At 44.5% G+C, this 21,503-nt stretch overlaps 1 protein-coding gene across 2 annotated transcripts in view; it reads left to right on the plus strand.

The window, feature by feature from the left end:
- The window catches only part of TTC28 (tetratricopeptide repeat domain 28), a 429,855-nt gene that overhangs the window by 321,749 nt on the left and 86,603 nt on the right, over nucleotides 1-21,503 (plus strand). For both annotated transcript variants that reach the window (XM_047088065.1, XM_047088066.1), the window contains exons 9-11: nucleotides 1,759-1,888; nucleotides 4,300-4,518; nucleotides 6,484-6,649. In XM_047088065.1, coding sequence (XP_046944021.1) covers nucleotides 1,759-1,888; nucleotides 4,300-4,518; nucleotides 6,484-6,649 — 515 coding nt within the window. The remainder of the gene's footprint in view (nucleotides 1-1,758; nucleotides 1,889-4,299; nucleotides 4,519-6,483; nucleotides 6,650-21,503) is intronic.

Consider the following 21,503-nt stretch of genomic DNA (forward strand, 5'->3'; position numbering starts at 1 on the left):
TATCAGCACAGAGCCCGATGTGGGGCTTGAACTCACAGACCATGAGATCGTGACCTGAGCTGAAGTCGGACGCTCAACCGACTGAGCCACCCAGGCACCCCTTTACTTTTTAAACTATTAAAGGCAGTTTAAAGAATTAATTATTTCCTTGTTTTAAAAATTAAAACTTATACTGCTATAACGATTTTCAATTTTTCAAGTACAGTCACTCACTGAATTTATTCTTCACATAACCCTGTGAGGTAAAATGACGACCATCCCGTTTATAGAAAAGAATCTGAGGCTCCAGATCTTGCCCAAAGTCACATAATTAATTAGTGGTAGAGTTGGGGATACTAAGTCTAAGTCTCTTAGTCTTGGAATTCTTTCCATTAAAAAATTTTTTTTAATGTTTATTTTTTAGAAGGGGGGGAACCACGAGTGGGGGAGAGGCAAAGAGAGTGGGGGAGACACAGAATCCAAAGCAGACTCAAGGCTCTGAGCTCCAAGCACAGAGCCTGACGTAGGGCTCGAACTCTAGCCGCGAGATCATGACCTGAGCCAAATTCTTTCCATTTTTTAAATTTGCATGAACTTAAAATTCTATGCTGTTTCCAGCATATAAATATTAGAGAAAAGTCTTGGGGCACCTGGGTGGCTCAGTCAGTTGAGTGTCCGACTTTGGCTCAGGTCATGATCTCGCAGTTAATGAGTTCCAGTCCTGCATCAGGCTCTGTGCTGACATCTCAGAGCCTGGAGCCTGCTTCGGATTCTGTGTCTCCCTCTCTCTCTGCTCCTCCCCTGCTTGCTCTCTCTCTCTCTCTCTCTCTCTCTCTCTAAAAGAAATAAACATTAAAAAGAGAGAAAAGTCTTATAGTCTCATTGGTGGAGAAACCACTTAAAGCAGCAGGACAGTGTCTTTTTTTTTTTTTAAGTTTTTTATTTATTGAGAGAGAGAGAGTGAACGAGCACGTGCATGCAGAGGGACAGAGAGAAAGAGGGAGACACAGAATCCCAGGCAGGCTCCATGCCGACAGTACAGAGCCTGATGTGGGGCTTGATTTCATGAACCATGAGATTGTGACCTGAGTGGAAATCAAGAGCCAGCTGCTTAACCGACTGAACCACCCAGGCGTCCCAGCAGGATGGTGTCTTTTTAGGAGCGTCAAGCATCTGGTCCTGCGGGTGTCCCTGTGATCGGGTGTGGCTCCGGAGGAAGCCAGGGAAGACCTGACCCTGGTCACTGTTGTGGAGGGTGGTGTTTGATTCGGCTGAACTGCCAGCAAAAAGCTGCCCTCCTCCTGAAAGCGTGGCTGCCTTAGCTCATTTCCCCCAGCCTCGGCCATTTCCAGCCTGCCTGCTCCCCACTTGTTCTCATTCCAGTCCTTGGGCTCCCTGAGGCCTTGGTGGTAAATTACGGCCACTTGATGACAAGGGGAGAGGCCTTTTGTTTGTTTTAATCCAAATCAGCACTTGACTAGATTCATAGCTGGGTTTTTTCCTCCCCCACAACTTTCACACTGTAAGTCCATAACCTTTGTTTTTTAGATCCCCTATTCTAATTGAGCACATAAACTGTAATTTATGTGGTGTGATCTGATTGATGCCTTTTCAGGTTCACGAGGACCTAACTGGAAATAAAGATTCATCCTTTGAAACCTTCTAAAAAATCATTTTTACGTTGTGCACCAAGTCGTGTGCAGAAGTTGTCTCTGGTCAGTGGACAGCTGGACGGTGGTTTCCAGGGAGTGAATAACGTTCTCTGTGTCCTGCTTGCAGCTCTACAGGGCATCGGCCTTGTTTGAAACAATCCGACATGAGGCGCAGCTGAGCACGGACTACAAACTGTCCCTCTTTGACCTGCAGACTTCCTCCTACCAGGCCTTGCAGCGGGTGCTCGTCAGCCTTGGTGAGAGCGGCTGGGGTTCCCGCTTCGTGCATGTGCACCTGTGTGTCTGAGTCGTTCGGCGATGGCTGCGACCAAATACGATCTGTTGTTACGACAGACAGTGAAGCCACAACTGCAACCCAGTCATTGAACCTTTGTTCGTTTCATTCAACAAATATCTGTTGGGCGCCTACTATGTGTGGGCTGTGTGCCAGCCCTGGGGGCCTGGTTCCTGACCTGAAGAAGCAGTTAGCCCGTTGAAAGGCAGAAGTCAGTGAGTCCGTATGGTGTGACTAGAGCGAGGGTGAAAGAAACTCGGGTGCTGTGAGAACAAAGCGTTTTGGCGGACAGACCCAGGAGCTAGAGAAAGTGTCCTGGGGATAGAGATGCTTGAGCCAGGCGTTACCCCCTCAGGTTCCCTCTCACCGTTAATACCTGGGGGGAGTACCTGAGGAGATGCCTGGCCTCTTCCCTGTCTCCTCTGCCACACAGCTTTTACTTTGCTGTCAAGTGAATGTCTTTACCGTCTCGGTCTGCCCTCCGGGCTGGGGCGTGGTCAGGGGTAATTCTCCCGGGCCTGGGCACTGCATCGCACTGGGGCAGCATGTATCTCCCTCACCGGCGCCTGAACAGTCACCTCTTCCCGCTCCCCTGCCCTCTGCCTCTTCTCAGGCCTGTCCGGCTCTGCAGACCGCTTCCCCAATCCCAGAACTCGGGTGGAGGAGGTATTCGGCAGAACTGACAAGGTCTTGGAGGTTGGATGTCGAGGCCTCATCAGTAACCTGGCCTCTGCTGCATGTCTGTGAATGCTCAGAACTTCCCCTTGAAAAACGTATCTATTAAATGTGCTCATTGCCTGGGATTACAATTTATTATCTATTATAATCACAGTGTTAAGTCTGCCTAACACTTTGGGGCCGATTTTCCAATGTGCACAGAAATCATCCCTGCTGTTCCAGTTAATAACTTAATAGGGTAAAAGAACACATTTGCATACACACATATAAATCCCCCCTTTCTACTGATGCTGGAACTGCAGGAAGCTAGGCATCCTTGACGTGTCTGGGAGTGGCAGCATCTGGTCTCCTGCCTCTGCCTGCTCTCGCTTTGGACCCTCATTCCGGCAAATCTTCTATATCTCTGTTTATGATGCAAGCAAAGCTTCTGCCTTATTTTCCTTCTAAACACTCTAAACAGTCCTTGCTTGAAAGCATGTTGCTTTCTATTTTTTTTGTGCCCTCATGTTTGTGCATTAACTTCTAAAGTAGATAACAGACTAGTGTCTTAGGGAAAGCGAGCTCAGAAATTGGACTGAAAGACTAAGAAGAAGCTCTGAAAGATAGAAGCAGTTTCAAAGAACTAAAGGCTTCAGAGGTTTAAACCCTTTCCCCCTGGGGACAACAAAAGCAGAGAAGAAGTGAGTGTGTGGGAGCCTGGAATGGAATGAAGGATCAGCTCTCACCATAATAATATCACCTTTCTCTATGTGGTACTTTGAATAAGCTATCCAGGCATCCTCACACACAGCACCGCAGTTAATCTTTACAGTAGCCCTTCGAAATAGGCAGGGTGACTGTTAGGACCCTCCTTTTGAGACCAGGTCAATGAACGGGGAAAGGACACACTGAGCAGAGGGCCTGGCTTGTGTAAAGGCAGAGAGGTATAACTTGGGAGTGGGGGGTCGGTGTGCAAGTGGGGCTGGACAATGCGATGCATAGAGGGGCCACAGCTAAGGGAGACAGAAAGATGGTCAGGACTTTGCACATCTTGGAGGGTTTGTCTGCCAAGGCCAAATCAGAATCGAAGTTGAGCAGCAAAGTGAGAGGGGTAACCGAGTGCAAAGCATTAGGTCCAAATAGCTAAAGTGAAGGGGGTCAGATGCCAGGAGGCCAGGGAGCAGCTCAGGCTGTGGGTTGGAGAACGAGCGGGGCTGAGGACCATCCTATGAACAAAGTTGACTCTCTTGGGGTGTGGCTGCGGATGGGGGGAAAGTGGCTTAGGGTGGTGTGGAATCTGAAACTGTGGGGTTTTATTTTTTTCTTCTTAATGTTTATTTATTTTTGAGAGAGAGAGAGCATGCATAAGCAGGGGAGAGGCAGAGAAAGAGGGGGACAGGGGATATGAAATGGGCTTGGGGTGTCAGTAGAGAGCTCGATGCAGGGCTTGAACTCATGAACCAGGAGATCATGACCTGAGCCGAAGTCAGACGCTCAACAGACTGAGCCACCCAGGTGCCCCTGAAACTGGGGTTTTAGAAGAGTAGGCACTGTACTTAGCATCTGAGGCAGAGGGTTGGGTTTGAAACTGAGACTGGGCCCCACATAGGGATGCAGAGACAGTGAGGTTTCTGCCCAGGGCCTCTGTGGCCGATGGCCCTCGGTGGACAAACACACTCCCCAGGGATTCCTCACCTTATGACTTTTGTGTCCTAGGCCATCATGATGAAGCCCTGGCTGTGGCAGAAAGAGGACGGACGAGGGCATTTGCCGATCTTCTGGTAGAACGACAGACAGGACAGCAGGACTCCGACCCGTACTCCCCAGTCACCATTGATCAGATCTTAGAGATGGTTAATGGCCAGAGGGCACTAGTGCTTTACTATTCCCTGGCCGCTGGCTACCTGTATAGCTGGCTGCTTGCTCCTGGGGCAGGTAAGATCTCTTTCTGTGGGAACCGGCAATTAAGACGCTAGACTGCGAAAGTCTAAGGAATAGAGGTGGAAGAGGTGCATTACCATAGATCAGACTAAGGAGCTGACGTCAGCTTTCAGCAAAACCTCAGCCACGGTGGATATTCCATGGCGGGGTGGTCAATTAATAAGACAGCCCAGCTTTCCCATTCCCCCAAGAAATCGCTGCTCCTCGCTGGTGAATGTGGAAGCATTTATCAAGGAACACGAAGAGCAGGAGGAGTAATTTCACCAGCAGCCCTATTTTTAGGCAGCTGTTGTTCATTAGCTAATAAAGCGCTGACTGTAAGTCCTAACGAGTTCTTTCTAGATATGATTTAATAATTGTGACCCTTTGTCATGGTAAACAGACTAAAATGAGAATGGCAACTCTTGTCACAGTATATAAATGAAGTCTTATGCTTGGAATTTCTGAGTTTAGCAGAACCCATTTTAACCAGTTCTGTTGTAAATCTATTTTAGAAGTAAAAACCCCCTTTGATTAAATCGGCATTAAATGTTCAGGCTGAAACAGTTTCACTAAATACAGAACCACTAATTAGCTGTTAGGGCCATATTTTTTGCATAATAAAATGCTGATGGCTTTACCACGTTGGAGACACCAGATCCAATTAGAGTTTATTGACTGGGGAAGTGGATCTTATAATTGGGAACCTTGAAGAATGGGCTTCTTGACTATCTGTAAGCCAGTTTCAAAAAGTTCAACTGCCAGAGAGAATTGACAAGATTTTCTTGATTGTGTTTCTATCCCTTTGATTAAAAAAAAAAAAAAAAAAACAGATACGATGGCTAAATGACAACTCTCAGATGCCTCTTGGCTTCTGAGCACTCCTGCCCATACATTCTGTGCCTCAGCCTTATTTTTTATAATCTTTTCCCCTTAATCCCATGGTTTTTTATGGGCTTTCCATAAAGAACATTCTGACCTTTCTATGCTGAAGGTTTTAGTTGTGATGTTCATGGTGACTTGGTGAGTGTCAGCTACAATGGAATGGATCCCTGTGTATCCCAGCCCCCCCAGAGGGACACCGATACCTCGGAAGACACGGCTGGTGATGGAGGCATCAAGCTCTTTCTCTCTGTCATTGTTATGTTTTGGGGACATGATTTGACAGGTGGTATATCCAAATCTCTGTAATAATGAGCCATGTATAATGAGGCTTCTATTGTTTCTCTTTCCCTTCCTCTTTGCTCTTAATGAGACTCTGAAGCTTTCACTGGGGCTCTAATCCAATCAGAGAGGACCAGCATTTTCCGGGGCTGACACACCTCATTACCATTTGAGAATATGTCCTGTGTTTATTGCCAGAAAACCACTATGGATTGCTTCAGTTTCATGCAGCCATAATTTTTTGCTCCTTTAATCCATTAATGATGGTTGACCAGTTAGTCTTATTTAAAAATGGCTGAAAACATTTTTTATCTGGCCTTTGTACTACACATTTATTTTGCCTTGCTTTTGTGAAATGAAAGGTCTTTGAGTAACACAGTTTCCACTTGGCTAGTTGTATTTGTGTTCAGGATTTCAGCTTCTGGGGAGAATATACCTTGGCATGTTCGTGCACTATTCGAGAAAGAAAACCTTCTCTATTTGGTGCTTCTGAGAAGCCGCTATTTCAAAATACATATGAAGTCACCATTCCATGGACTTCTGAGTATATCTACAAAAGCAGAAACCTTATGTTGAATTCCCTGGTTTCAAGCACCAAATTTGATGGCGGAAACTGTAGAAAGGGGTACTGACCAAATTTGGGAAAGCCCTCTCGTGACCTCGGATTTCAGGATTTCTTCACATTTCTTTGTGAAGGATTTCTTTCTTGATTGCTTTGGATGGCATACTTGCCAGAGAAGGCTGTGCCCCACCCTCCACCTCTCCCTCCTGAGACCCCAATCTTGCATAATGTTGGCTGTGCCTGTCTTGTTTCAGGAATTCTGAAGTTTCACGAACACTACCTGGGTGATAACACAGCGGAAAACTCCGGCGACTTCCAGACTGCCAGTAGTGCGGCCCTTCCAACAGCCACGAGCTCGGCCCTGGAGCAGCACATCGCCAGTGTGCGGGAGGCCCTGGGGGTGGAGTCTTACTACTCAAGGCAAGTGGTACAGCGTCCCTAGCCCCTTCTTCAGATACAATCCTAGCGTCGTTGGTTTTTTTCTTTCTTTCTTTTGTAAACAGCCTGTTCCAGCTAAATGGAAGAAATCTTTTGGAATTTGCACTTTTGTGCTTAGTCTATTCACAGTTGCTGCAGGAGAAACAAATATGTGTCTCTGGAGTGCAAACCCCTTTGTGGGCTGTCTTTATTCTTTCTGGTAATTTCCTTTCAGACAGGGAAAGGCCTCATCGGAGATGCCCATTTTCTAAGGAGGGATTGTAGAATGTTTAAACATACACAGGACTTCGAATTTAACATCCCAGCTAATTAAAACTGAGATGATTTGGGGGTTATAAACCGATTAATAATGAGTTTGTTTGTTGTAGCTGAACGCCTGTCTGGGAAAGTAATTTGACACTAGTGACAGGATCTGTGCACAGATCTGTGTGCTGTGGGGATGAGGTGAAGGAAGTTGAACTCCTAGTATGGAGAACAGAGAAGGGAAGTGCTTTTTGCAGAGATTATAAAAGCTGTATGCTTATGGAAACATTTTATCATGATTGACTATTTTACATATGGAAAATCACTTCTACAAGCACCCTGCTTCTGGGGAAAATCAAAAGAAGGGGGTACCATAGAACTGGGTGGTAGCAGAATTTCCTGGCGTCCCAGTCTATCCTGTGCTTAACAAGTGTCGAGAAGGTCCATATGTCAGAGAATCTGCTGTGTTAGCTGGTGTCAGGTCCCCAGGACATCTGCTTGTCTCTTGAGTGATTTCAGTTGCAAAATCATGGAAATCCTAAGATATCCCCATAATTCTTTAGAGACGCTTATCCCAGACTCCCGAGTGTGTGTTGGTCAATGCCAGCAGCTGGATTGACCTTTGAGATATTTATGAAGTTGGAGACGAGTTCTTAGATGCACTTGGATAATGTCATGTCAAGTGTGGAAGGTGCTGGAGGGTCTTCTAGCTGAACTCCTTTATTTAACAGAAGCCGGCATGGAATAAGACTGCTGACAGCCAAGTTAGTGTCAAAGCCAGGATCGCAACAACAGAGATCTCACCCAGACTCCCAGGCCACTGCTTGTTCTGTTTTTAATTATCAAAATTAATATCATATTTTGAGAAAATAGCCGAAGCATGTAAGAATGTCATCTCCAGCTTCTGTGTGCATAAAGTATGAACAGGCTTCAGCCACATGCACACAGTGTTGTCTTATTTCTTCTAAGGCTGTGGTGCATCCTGGGGCATCCCCTTCCTTAACCCTGGGTAGTAGTGTGGTGATTACAGGGGCTTGACAGTGTGGTAATCCCAAGAACTTGGAAGTAAGGCTGTTCTCTGAAATTTAATGATACATGACCATAAAATAGGTTAGTCTAGGGCTGTGCAAAGTTGCTTCAGCAGACAGAAAGGCACATCAGCCAGTCTGATTCCACCGTAACCTGACCTAAGGTATTGCATGTCCCAAGCGAGTATTAAAGAGGATGGTTGGCCAGTGGTGGAAACACAAAATGAGGGAGAGAAAGGAGAGCAGATTTCGGCAGCGCCCATTTCTTTCACTGTCAAAAAGAGAATCGTGGCTAAGGGACTTGAAGTTCCATTGGAAGTCTGTTCCCATAGTAGACCTGCAGTCTTTATGCTCTCTTATCCTCCTGCCACCTCCCACCCCCTTCCACAACTATTGGAATACCTGCTTTGTACCATGTGGCACCATCGTGGCCACACCTGGGTCAGCTCAGTCCAAACCAACCATGATGGGGCTGAGCCTGTGTGAAAATATAGATTTTACTTGATCCCAGTCTAGATTAATATTCATCATAAGGAGGAAGGGGACTACCCTTGGACTCTTCCCAATGCCTACTCCCACTTCCCATTGGGTACCATGTTTAACTCCAAACACTTGTGTCCAAGCTGTTCTTTTATATGATACTAGAGGTTGAGTAATTTTGCTTCCAGGTGACTTTTGAATTGAAAAAAATGGCTTTTGGGTTATAGTTCAATTCTTCATCAATGGGAGAGTGGAGGGACCATAACTGGCTTATATTCCCCATGTTAATCTTTTCCTCTGCTGTATACAGACAAGTCAGGATGAGTCTTTGGGGATCTCTAGGTCAGGTGGCTTGATGCTTAGCATGACTTTGTTGGGCTGTCCTTGGTAGCTTTGATACCCAGTTTAGACTGCCAGAAGTAAGGTCTTTTCTGCTGCTTTGGACTAGTCTTACTAGAAATGTGTTCATATTTTGTGAGCTCAAACTCAAAATTGAACAGTTCAGTAGCATGATTTGAGTTTACTAGAATGGAGTTTTGTGAGACTCTGGTTTCTGCCTCACAGTTTCATGAAAACAGTATGAAAATTTCAATGACAAATTATTTTTCATCTATTGAATTGTTAAATATTTTTAAAGTAGTAATGCTTAATAGTAATAAAGATGCAGTGAATGAGCAGTCTATATAGTAGGGATATAAAGTGTTCTAGCCTTTTTTTTTTTTTTTTTAATTTTTTTTTCAACGTTTATTTATTTTTGGGACAGAGAGAGACAGAGCATGAACGGGGGAGGGGTAGAGAGAGAGGGACACAGAATCAGAAACAGGCTCCAGGCTCTGAGCCATCAGCCCAGAGCCTGACACGGGGCTCGAACTCACGGACCGCGAGATCGTGACCTGGCTGAAGTCGGACGCTTAACCGACTGCGCCACCCAGGTGCCCCTGTTCTAGCCTTTCTAAAAATAATTTGCCAGTAGTATCAAAAATCTTTAAAATGTTAATGCTGTGACCCCATAATTCTCACTTTGGAAATGGAGTAAAGAAGTGTACATAGGACTATTTATAATAGGTCTATATATTATAGAAAAATTTAAAAACCTGAATGTCCACAATAATTGACGGTCAAATTATTTTACATACATTAATATAATATTACACTGTAATTAAATTATGTTCACAGAGAATTTTTAATGACATAGCCAAATGTTTGTGACAAAATATTGTATGAAAAAATAGGATATAGATTTATTATATATAATATAACTTAAATTTTGTAATATATGTAAATTATGGGTATGAAAAGTAAGAAAAAAATCCTTGGAGGGAAACAGACTATAGTGTTAGTGGTAATTATAGGTGGATGGTAGAATTATAGATGCTTAGTATTTTATTCTTTATACTTTTCCTTATTTTCAGTTTTGTCACAATGGGCATATATTACTTTTTATATTAGGAATAAATAGCCACGAATAAGCAATTCTATCACTCAAAGAGGGGGAAAAAGGAAACCTTTCTGTAATAGGTTTACAGAGAATAAAATCCAAGTTTTGAAGCCTGGCACCATGATCTAGCTCTAGGAAGGCATTCTGGGTTTATTTTCCATCTTGTCTCTTGGTGAACACCATGTTCCAGCCACAATACCTTTTCCTCTGTCCTCTGAATGTACCCTGTGCCTTCTCCCCCTTCACTCTAACTCCGGCATCTTTAACCACTGAATCTGTAAGCACAGCTGCTCACTAAACATCCCTGCATGGGTATCTTCTGGGTATCTCTCATGTAAAATATCCAAATCCCAACTCTTGAGTTTCTCCATTTCTCTCCTAACTCAGTCATTGTAATACATACCACATCAACAGAATTAAGAAAAAAACCACATGACCATCTCAATAGTTGCAGAAAAGACATTTGACACAATTTAACATCTTTCCATAATGGGGGGGGGGAGGGAACACTCAACAAACTAGAAAAAGAAGGAAATTACCTCAACATAATAGAGTCCATGTATGAAAAGCTTGCAGCTAGTATCATACTCAGTGGTAAAAACTAAAAGCTTTCCCTGTAAGATCAGGAACAAGGTGAGAGTGCCCTCTCTTGCCAGTTCTATTCAACATAGTACTGGAAGTCCAAACCACAGTAATTAGGCAAGAAAAAGAAATAAAGTCCTCCAAATTGCAAAGGAAGAAGTAAAATGATGCCTGGTCAAAGATGACATGATATTATATGTAGAAAACCCTAAAGATTATACCAAAAAAACCCCATTAGAACAAATAAACAGGGGTGCCAGGGTGGGTCACTCAGTTGAGCATCCAGATTTTGATTTCAGCTCAGGTCATGATCTCACTGTGCATGGGATCGAGCTCCACATCGGGCTCTGCACTGACAGCATGGAGCCTGCTTCTCTCTGCTCCTCCCCTGCTTGCAAATGTGCGCGTTCTCGCTCTCTCTCTCTCTCTCTCTCTCTCTCAAAAATAAATAAACTTATAAGAAAAAGAACTAATAAACATATTCAGCAGAGTTGTAAGATACAAAATCAACACTCAAAAATCAGTTGCATTCTATATACTAACAATGAATAATTTTAGAAGGAAATTAAGAAAACAATCCCATGTATGATAGCATCAAAAGGAATGAAATACTTAGGAATAAATTTAACTCAAGAGGTGAAAGACTTATGTACTGAAAACTGCAAAATATTGCTGAAAGAAATTAAAGAAGACACAAATGAATGGAAAGACATGCCATATTCATGGGTTGGAAGAACTGATGTTGTTAAAATGTCCATACTACCCAAAGCAATCTACAGATTCATTGTAATCCCTATCAAAATTCTGATGGCATTTTTTTGCAAAAATAGAAAAAAAAACCCTAAATTCATTTGGAATCTCAAAGGACCAAAAAAAGCCGAAGCGATGTTGAAGAAGCAAAACAAAGCCAAAGGCCACAAACTTCCTGATTTCAGAACATCACAAAGTTGCAGTAATCAAAACGGTGAGGTACTGGCATAAAGACAAAGACACACAGGCTAATGGAATAACATAGCCCAGAATGAAACCCTGACATACAGGTCAAGTGATCTTTGACAAGAGTGCCAACGCTACACATTAGGGAGAAGGATAGTCTCTTTGACAAATGGTGCTGGGAAGACTAGATAGCCACATGCCAAAGAATGAAGTCGGACCCTTGTCGTACACCATATATGAAAGTTAACTCAAAATGAGTTAAAAACCTAAAACATAAGACATGACAGCGTAAAACTCCTAGGAAAAGCTTCGTGGCATTGGACTGGGCAACAGTTGCCTGGCTATGACACCCGAAGTACAGGTAACAAAAGCAAAATTACACAAGTGGAGTGACATGAAATTTAGACTTCTGCACAACAAAGGAAGCAATCGACAGAGTGCAAAGGCAACCTGTGGAATGGGAGAAAATATTTTCAAACCATGTCTGATAAGAGGTTAATATTTAGAGTATATAAAGAACTCTTACAACCTAACGACAAAAACAAACAATCTGACTCAAAAATGGGCAAAGGACTTGCATAGACATTCTCCAGAGAAGATTAACAGATGGCCAACAAGCACAGGAGAAGATGCTCAACATCACTAATCATCAGGAAAATGCAAATCAAAACCACAAGGAGAGGGGCGCCTGGGTGGCTTAGTGGGTTGAGCATCCAACTCTTGATTTCAGCTCAGGTCATGATCCCAGGGTTGTGAGATTCAGCCCTGCAATTGGGCTCTGTGCTGAGCGTGGAGCCTACATAAGAAGATTCTCTCTTTTTCAAAATGAAAAAAAAAAAAATCACGATGAGATGTCCCCTCACACTCGTTAAGATGGCCACTATCAAAAAATCAGAAAATAACAAGTGTTGGCAAAAGATGTGAAGACATCAGAACTCTTGTGTTCTGTTGGTAGGAATGTAAAATGCTGCGGCCACTGTGGAAAAATAGTATGGAAGCAAAGGCGTGAAAGATACATGTGAATCTGTCTACTCTGTCCCCACCATGATAAGTATAGTGCAGCTCCCCATTGTCTCTATCCTGAACCACCGCTGCTGTCCCCTCTCTCTGCCTCCCAGTCCCCTTCACCCAGAGTGACCCTTCTTAGATGGATTTGGGACTGTGCTTCCTTATCCTCCCCATCACAAAGTACCCCAAACACAATTAATCCCCTTCAAAGGTTCTGAGGGTTTTTAGACTTCACATTCCTTGTTGGCGGCCTGCAAGCCAAGGTGACCTGGCCTCTGCCCTTTGAATGGCATCTCTACTCCTTCAGCTTGACATGTCCCTGTGTGCCCCCCTTTATGCCCCTCCCCTTTCAAGCTCTTCCAAGGGCTTTCCTACCTTAAGGTTATGCTCATGCCCTTCCTTCTCTGTAAATTTCTTCCTACTGCTGTTGGCATGGCTGGTTCCCTCTCAGCCTTCCAACTCCTGCTTCAGTGGTAACTTTAGAAGTTTCCATGTTGATTTCATTCACCTCTGCATACCCAGGGCCTGGGGCAGTCCTGTGACATTGTATATGCTTATGAAGTGAGCAACCAGCTGACTCTGTGAATGAATTGAGTCCTTCTCCCTGCTGCCAGAATTGCCTTACCTTTCCTGTAGATAATTCTGATCACCCATTAGAGCCCTGTTCAATCACACCGTTTCCGTCAGGACAACCCAGAGCCCCAGGTCCAAATCTGGTTTTTGCTCCCCCTCAATGGTGCCTAATAATAGCACTTACTTCGTTCTTCCTTGCTTCCTAATCACCTGACTCGTGTGTCTTCCCCGGGAAGATGGTGCTACCATGGAAAGCAGGTGCTGTGTCCTCTCTGAACACGCGCTGCTAACACACTGCCTGGCCCATAGTGAGATGTCCATAAATTTGAGTTCCGGTCACCAGAAGATGTGCTGTGAGCAGATTCTCTGTCCCTGCTGGGCTGATTTACTGATTCTCTCTTTCTAGTGGATGTAAAATACACTGTGCCCCTAGAAATTGAGTCTCCGTGCCTTGGGGAACACCTTCATTCAATTACCCACAGCCTGGCTGTGGTGTCCTTGTTATTCTGCAGACCGTTTTTGCTTTCCTTAATGGCATCTTGCTGCTGAAAGGAAGTACAGTGCTACAAAGGAGTTTCTGAAAATGGATTTAAAATAAAAGAACCGCTTTTATTAAGTGTTTAATAAGAATTCCAGTCCCTTCCTTCCTCCCAGATCAAAAGAGGCATAGATTGAAGCCACTGTACAGAACATGAACCTCCCATAAGGGAGATGTTATGAATTTCAAAACACATCTTCAGTTTTTAATTCTGATATTTAGCCAGAGTCTTGCTGTTTGCCTGGCACCTGGGACAGGGCAGTGGCACTTTGGCGTCGCTAAGCTGACCGGCGAGAAGACTAGTGGGTCTGGAAGGAGTGCTCCCAAGGGATTTTAAATAAATTGTGATTATAGACTGCACTCATAATAGGGGAAATATTCCTTCCTGGTAATGAATATTAAACCTTGATAAATTATAGCTGTTATTTTTGTTTCTTTCAGTGCTTTTCCATATTTCTAAATTTTTTACAGCAAGTTACTTTTATAATCCACTACATTTTCTGACTTCATGGATTAATTTAGGTTGTGCCAGTTTGTAAATGCTGATGCCTTCAGTTAGTTCTAGACTGGTAACAAGTGGCAGTGGTTAGGTCTGACAAGTGTTGATGTGGGTCCATGCGATACCTCATTTGCGGCTGGTGGAGAATAAACAGGAACAACTGCATCAGAACACAGCTTGGCATTACCTTTGAGCGCTGAGCATTTACACAGCCTTTGACCCAGGTATACACCGTAGGCATAACATCCAAGAGACACTGTTGTACATGAGCAAGAATTTTTAGAACTGCGCTGTAAACAACAGCAAAATACTGGCAACTCACATGCCAACAGTGAGAGAGTGGATGAATAATAGTCCCAAAATGGAATATTAAGTAGCAAAGAGATGAGCATCGGTCAACCCAAACTTGCAGCTACATCTTAGAAATAGAATAATAGGTGAAAAAAGGCAGATCCCCAAATATGACCTATGGCTTGCTGTCCTCTTAATAGAGTTAAAACAACTAAAATAAAAACATGCTTTTAGGAATACAGTTAGATGCAATAAAACTTGTATAGAAAGGACAGGCAGGGGACCATGACCATGGGATTTGTGATGGAATTTTCCTCGGGCTCGGCAGGCAGGGGATGGGCTCCATGGGAGGTAACAGATAAGATATGTGTTATTCTCTGGCTTTTGTTTTGCATAGTGGTTTTGTGAACACTTATTAAGTTATTAAAAATTACTAAGTAAGTCGATGAAAGCAGGCCATGCATGGATCAATCAAAGATTATGATGAATCCAATCCCAAAGAGATTCTCCCAACCCCCAGAAAAGAAAAAGAAAAAAAAAAAAGGGCAGGTTTCTTAAACAAATTGCAAAAGCCAGATTGCAACTAGTACATATTTAATCCATGTAAATAGACAATTGACAGACTGATTTAAATTATTTGTATCTGTTCTTTTAAGCAAGTACCCAAGACTGCCAATGTTATACTGTTGGCTTATTTTAAGTTACAGTTGGTATTTGAAAGTTTAAAATTATTTTTATAATATTTTCTAACTCTGGCTTTTTGCTAATCAAGGCTGACCTTCCAGTTAATCCAACCTAGTAAGTTTTTCTTTTAAAAATCAAATATTGGGGCACCTGGGTGGCTCAGTCAGTAGAGCATCCGACTTCGGCTCAGGTCATGATCTCACAGTTCATGAGTTCGAGCCCCATGTCGGGCTCTGTGCTGACAGCTCAGAGCCTGGAGCCTGCTTCCGATTCTGTGTCTCCCTCTCTCTCTGCCCCTCCCCTGCTCATGCTCTGTCTCAAAAATAAATAAAACATTAAAAAAAATTTTTTTTAAATCAAATATTTTTTTTCTTATCCCAAATTGTTTCCAGAATTAGGTGAGGTTAGAGTGGATATAATGATTGGGGGGCATTTATTTTGTTTCATAAAACAAAGAGTTTCCAATTTCATTCTAAATTAGGGTAGTACCATTTTGAAAATGTTTTATGAGCATGTAGTCAATCTGTGCCAGAGCTGGTTCTGAGCCTGGAGATACATGCATGAATAATAGCTGGAATTCTTGGCCTTGCAGTAGCTCACAGTGTGAAACATGCAACAAATGTGTAAATTATTAACCCACCACGTGCAAAATGTTATGGTAAAGGTCTAAACAAAGAAGGCTTCACCTCACTCTGGCTATTTGGAGGTAAGGCAGTGGTTCAAGAGGCCTCCAGAGAGGTGACATCTGAGCTGGGCCCTGAGGAGTGAGGGGAGAATAGTCACTGTGAGCAAGGGAATGCCTCCCCAGGTGAGGGCACAGAGGCCCAAGGCCTCCTGATGATGAATGGCAATTTGCAAGAGGAGGTTCACCTGTCCTGTGCTGCGGAATTGTCTCCCACATCACAGTCACTCAGCTGCTGCCTCCTGAGGCTCACCTCTTTGTTGCAGGATCTGAAGTTGGGCTCCTTTTCTGTTGGGTGGGTCTACCTGTCTGGGTCTCTTGTGTCCTGTCTTCTTGGGACATGGCTGGGTTCCAGAAGGCAGGCTTTATCCATCAGGTGACTCACTCAGGCTCACTATATGTGTTTGAGGGGGGAAAAAAAAAAAAAGATGATGCCAGGTTAGGGATTACATCACGGAAGAGACACAGCTGCAGAAATGAGTGGAACACACTATAGACTCTGGTCTTGGGCCCCTGATTTCCCGAATTTAGCTTCTTCCCAAAAGGCTGAATACAAAATAAGCTCAGAAACTTTGTTCGAGGGGCACCTACGTGCACGTCTGACTTTGGCTCAGGTCATGATCTCGCGGTCTGTGGCTTCAAGCCCCGCGTCAGGCTCTTTGCTGACAGCTCAAAGCCTGGAGCCTGCTTCGGATTCTGTGTCTCCCTCTCTCTCTGCCCCTCCCCCGCTCATGTTCTGCCTCTCTTTCAAAAATAAATGAATATTTTTTAAAAAATTTTTTTAAAAAGAAACTTTCATTCGGTAAAGCTTCTTAGTGTGTCAGCAGCTTACCAAGAAGGGTAAGTGTAGTTGGTCTTCTCATCTGACCTCTGACATAGCTAAATTGAATCCCCTTTCACATTTTTGATGAACTTTTTTAAAAAGCAAAATTCTTGAAATTGCCGAGTTTCCCATCATCCGTGGCGGGGATGATCTGGCAAATGGTAGAATCAGCCTAAAGACAAAAAGCAGACAGCAGTGATGCAGGGGAAAGTGTTACATGCCTGTCATTCAGCCCATGCGAGGCCTGGAATCATGAACGGCCTGGGTTTTCCTGGGCCAGGAGCTGACATTTCTGCACCCAGGCCACAGTTGGGGGTGGGGGGGCATTTGGTAGATGCCATGAAGAACTTGCAGGGACACTATTACCCCAGACATTTTTTTTTTTAAGTTTATTTAGTTATTCTGGGGGAGAGAGAGGCAGAGAGGGGGAGAGGAAGAGAATCCCAAGCAGGCTCGGTGTTGTCAGTGCTCAGCCCAATAAGGGGCTCGAACTCATGAACTGGGAGATCATGACCTGAGCCAAAATCAAGAGCTGGATGCCCAACCGACCAAGCCACCCAGGCAACCCCATACATTTCTTCTTTTGTCTCTTGTCTCATCGCCCCAAAGCTTTGTTCATTGGCCCCAAAGGGTGGGGCAAATCTATTGACCAATCAAGACATTCAGTTCTTCCTTCTCAGTTTCACTTCAACTGTTGGCTGGCTGTTGCCATGACCAATTTTGTAAAAATTCTTTGAACTAATCAAATCTCAATATCCCTGACTCTGTATCCTGCCCTTTGCCCCAGTGAAATTCCCTGGCCTTTTCTTTCTGATTGATTCTGTGCAGCTTTATCTAACAATCGATATTTAAGACATTTAATATATAACTCTTGACTTATCTTGCTTTGGGAAAATGACCCCAGTATAGCCACCAAGTTTCGTCTTTGAACTGGCTAAAATAGGCATTGTTTTTCATCCTGTTTGTACTTTTATGATTTGAGCACAGTGGTAAGGAGGCCCTGGAGGGGTGCCATCCTTAAAAGAGCGCATTTTACTGTGTCAGGCCCACAGCTCACATTGTGCTCCACACAATGAGGTTTGCCTCCAGTAGTGTCATGAACACTTGAAGATTTTAGAGACTTCTAACCACAAACATGTATTTCTTGCTCTGGGGCTGCAGATCACCTGGGCTGGTTCTCCTTAGGCTGCCTGTTGGGCTTAGGTCCTTGTGTCTCATCTTTCTGTGACCAGTGGTGACTAGATAAGACTCTCCTCATAGCAGAAATCAGGATTGTAAAGGACCAAGGAAAACAGACACTTTTAAAGCCCTGCTCACCTCTCATCCACTCATGTTCCATTGGCTAAAGCAAGTCACGTATTAAGCCGGACATCAGTGAGGCAGGAAGTATCTCTCTCCCACAGAGTGAATATGAGCTCAACAGTAACACGGTCTCCCACTGTCCCCGACCCATAGAGACCTGGAGAGAGATAAGGATGATCCTTGCTGGGGCGCCTGGATGGCTCGGTCAGTTGAGCGTCCAACTTCGGCTCTGGTCACGATCTCATGGTTTGTGAGTTCGAGTCCCACATCGGGCCCTGTGCTGATGGTGCGGAAACTGCTTCGGATTCTCTCTCTCTCTTTCTGCCCCTCCCCCGCTCGTTCTCTCTCTCCTTCCCTCTCTACCCCTCCCCCACTTGTGCTTTCTCTCAAAATAAATAAATAAACTTAAAAAAAAAAAGGATGATCCTTGTTCAGGCCTCATGCTTTGGGTCCCTTTGGCATCAGATTGTTGACCCTTTTTCTGCTTGTATCTCTCTCCCCTCAACACAGCACACACACAGGCGGGTGAGGTTTTGCAAGCACATCTTCATCTCCTTCGATGGTTTTCCATCTTCTTCTCACTCGCCTTTGGGCTTGCCCTTGGAAACATAATCTTCCGCAAGGGCACACATCTACATCCCTGGCCCCATGTTTCCTGTGGTTTCTAGGCTTGACCTTCCCCCTGGAATTCACCTGTAGCTCAGCACATGCAAAATCATACCTTTTCTCAGGCAGCTCCCCTGTCTGTCACTGTCAGTCCCAATTTTTCCCATTTGTTTTATTTTATTTATTTTTTTTTTAATTTTTTTTTTTCAACGTTTATTTATTTTTGGGACAGAGAGAGACAGAGCATGAACGGGGGAGGGGCAGAGAGAGAGGGAGTCACAGAGTCGGAAACAGGCTCCAGGCTCTGAGCCATCAGCCCAGAGCCCGACGCGGGGCTCGAACTCACGGACCGCAAGATCGTGACCTGGCTGAAGTCGGACGCTTAACCGACCGCGCCACCCAGGCGCCCCTCCCATTTGTTTTAAAGGCTCCATCTTTCCTCCCCAAGTTCTTTAGTTTTGAGGGCTTTGAATCATTTGTTCTGAAGTTTCCCTTTCCTCTGTTGCTGTTTGTGTAATCAGTCACTAAACTCCATTTGATCCTGCCCATTTGCTCTCTTCTCTCCTGCTCTGGGCCAGGCTCTTACTACAGCATGCATGCCCCCCATGACCAGCCTGGCCTTTCTGTCCCCTTCTCCTCCTTCAGTGCTCCTGGCCCTTTGCTATCTGAGCACTTCTGTGAAAGCTCCTCTGTCATCCGAGCACTTCTGCATACAGCACAGCCCACAGAGCATGGTGGTGGCCAGGGAGTACCTTCAGATAAAGCTGGTCCTCCGGCTCCATTGTCCTGTTCAGCCTATCCCCCTCTATCTCCTGGTGTGAACTCTCTGTTCGAATAGAGGCCAGTTCTTCCCCCAACCACCTCCACACCGTGCATGTAGTCCCCGTGACTACACATTTGCTTTCTGATTCTGCCAGCTTAGGATCCCCTGGGGTTTTCTCCCAGGGCGTTGCTTTTTCTGAAGGCGGGAATTACATACACAGGTGGATAGAAGCCAAAATGCGGGGAGGTACCAAGGAGATGAGACAAAGTAGGGGGTGCTGCTGTGGAGCTCACCCACCCTGCCCCTCCCCTCTTTCTACCTCCCATCCAGGATTTAGGAAAGTCTGGGCACACAGTGCATAGAACTCTGATGTATCCCTGTTGGTTAACTGGAATTCAATTGTATAAATCAGCTCAGTCTGCCAACGAGGAGGGTCCGTGAATGCCATGTGCTCACGTCTTATCTCTACATTGCTAGCTCTTAGCAGTGCCTATTACCTAAGAGGCCTCCAGGAAGGTTCACCGGATGAGTGGGTAATAGAAAGAGGGCAAGAACGAACTGCGGGGGGCACCTCCAAAGTGGGAAGACACCCGCTCCTGACACGTGGTCGATAGAGCATCATTAATGTATGCTTGGTGTGTCATCATCCGTGTAGCAAAGCATGACACAAGTGCTAACGCGTATTTCAGAGTTAGCATCTGGCCTTTTCTTTCCCACTCCCACCCCTGCACAGTAGCGTGAAAGCAGGGTATTATCCCAGACACTCGAAGAGGTGGACTTCCCCAGATCTGGTAGTTAAGGCAGACCTCGAACTAACATCCACATTACACAACTCGACCGTAGGCCAGCACGTGAAACTCTTTGGATTCACTGGAACCCATTAAACTCGTTAAGGCTTCAGAAGTAATGAGATGTTCTTTCCTGGCTTTTGATAGAGTTATGCTAATGCAGTGAGGAGTCAGTGCTAATAAGCAGGGAGAGGCAGAATTGATTTAAGGATCTGTCACTTCCAAAAACATACCGTCTGATGGAGACAAAGTTATCATCATAAACTTGTCTTTTTCTTTATTCCTGCGCATGCCGCTCATCTCACTGCTAATTAGAAACATCAGGAGAGAACACTTCATTTTTCTGGCAGCCCTCACAAAAGCTTCCTGCTTTCAGGAAGGACTCGAGTACCTTCCCATCTCAGGACTTGGCTCAGAGCTGTCCCACACTCATTGCCCTCCCCTGCCTCATCACGCAGGTCCCCCTCGAGCATGTTGCTGATATGGGCTGCAGTCCGTTTTCTGTGTCCTCACCCTTAATGTCACAGGTGGGCCAAGCAACAGTGGGTGCTTCCCTCTAAAACCAGAAGTCGGATTAACATATCCTGTCCATGAAAGGATATAGGCATGGGATAACTTTCAGATCTTACTGTAAGTTAACATTATACATTTATTTTATTTTTTTAATGTTTATTTATTTTGGAGAGAGAGAGAGAGAGAGAGAGAGAGAGAGAGAACATGAGCGGGGGAGGGTCAGAGAGAGAGGGAGATACAGAATCTGAGGCAGGCTCCAGGTTCTGAGCTGTCAGCACAGAGCCCAATGTGGGCTCGAACTCATGAACTCTGAGATCGTGAGCTGAAGTTGGATGCTCAACCGACTGAGCCACCCAGGTGCCCCATATACATTTATTAATTAGAACCGACCAGGTTGAAACGGTATACATCACATATCGATTATCACCTCAAGGTTGCAAACAGCCTTTCTTGTGAAGATGAAATGGAAAAACCAAGTGGTACCTGACATTGATTTCCTTTCCTGTAGGTATCCACTGCAAACCATCTCTTCTTTTGGGCTTGTTCCTTAATGATGCTTTGGGTGCCACATGCATCCCTTGTGTTCTGTTGAGAACGTAGAATGTCTCTGTGGGGTTGTTTCAGAAAAAGCTATTTGTCAGGGCCGGGTAGTTCTGCTGCTGTGGGTTTTTGGGTTTCCCTGTTTCCTTCTCGGCTGCCGCTCATCACAGTATTATTTATTATGTAGGGTTCATTTTCTAATGTCTCCCCCCACCCCTTCTGGACTAGAGATCCATTGAGGGTGGGGATTGGGTCTAATTTATCGTCAGTACAGTACCTGAAACGTAGCTGGCTCTCAGGGAATTAGTCACTGAATGACTAAATGAAATGGGCCTCCCTTTTCATTTTTCCATATAAACATGGCTTATTCATAATGACATGAAAGCTGAAGCTAGGAAGGTTTCTTTTTTTTAATTTTTAAATTTTATTTAAATCCAGGTTAGTTAAGATACAGTGTAATAATGATTTCAGGAGTAGAATTTAGTGATTCATCACTTACGTACAGCACCCAGTGCTCAT

Source organism: Lynx rufus, unplaced genomic scaffold (genome assembly GCF_022079265.1).
Source record: "Lynx rufus isolate CCGP_SWC_20201006 ecotype Redwood Valley unplaced genomic scaffold, mLynRuf1.p SCAF_24, whole genome shotgun sequence".
NCBI lineage: Eukaryota > Metazoa > Chordata > Mammalia > Carnivora > Felidae > Lynx > Lynx rufus.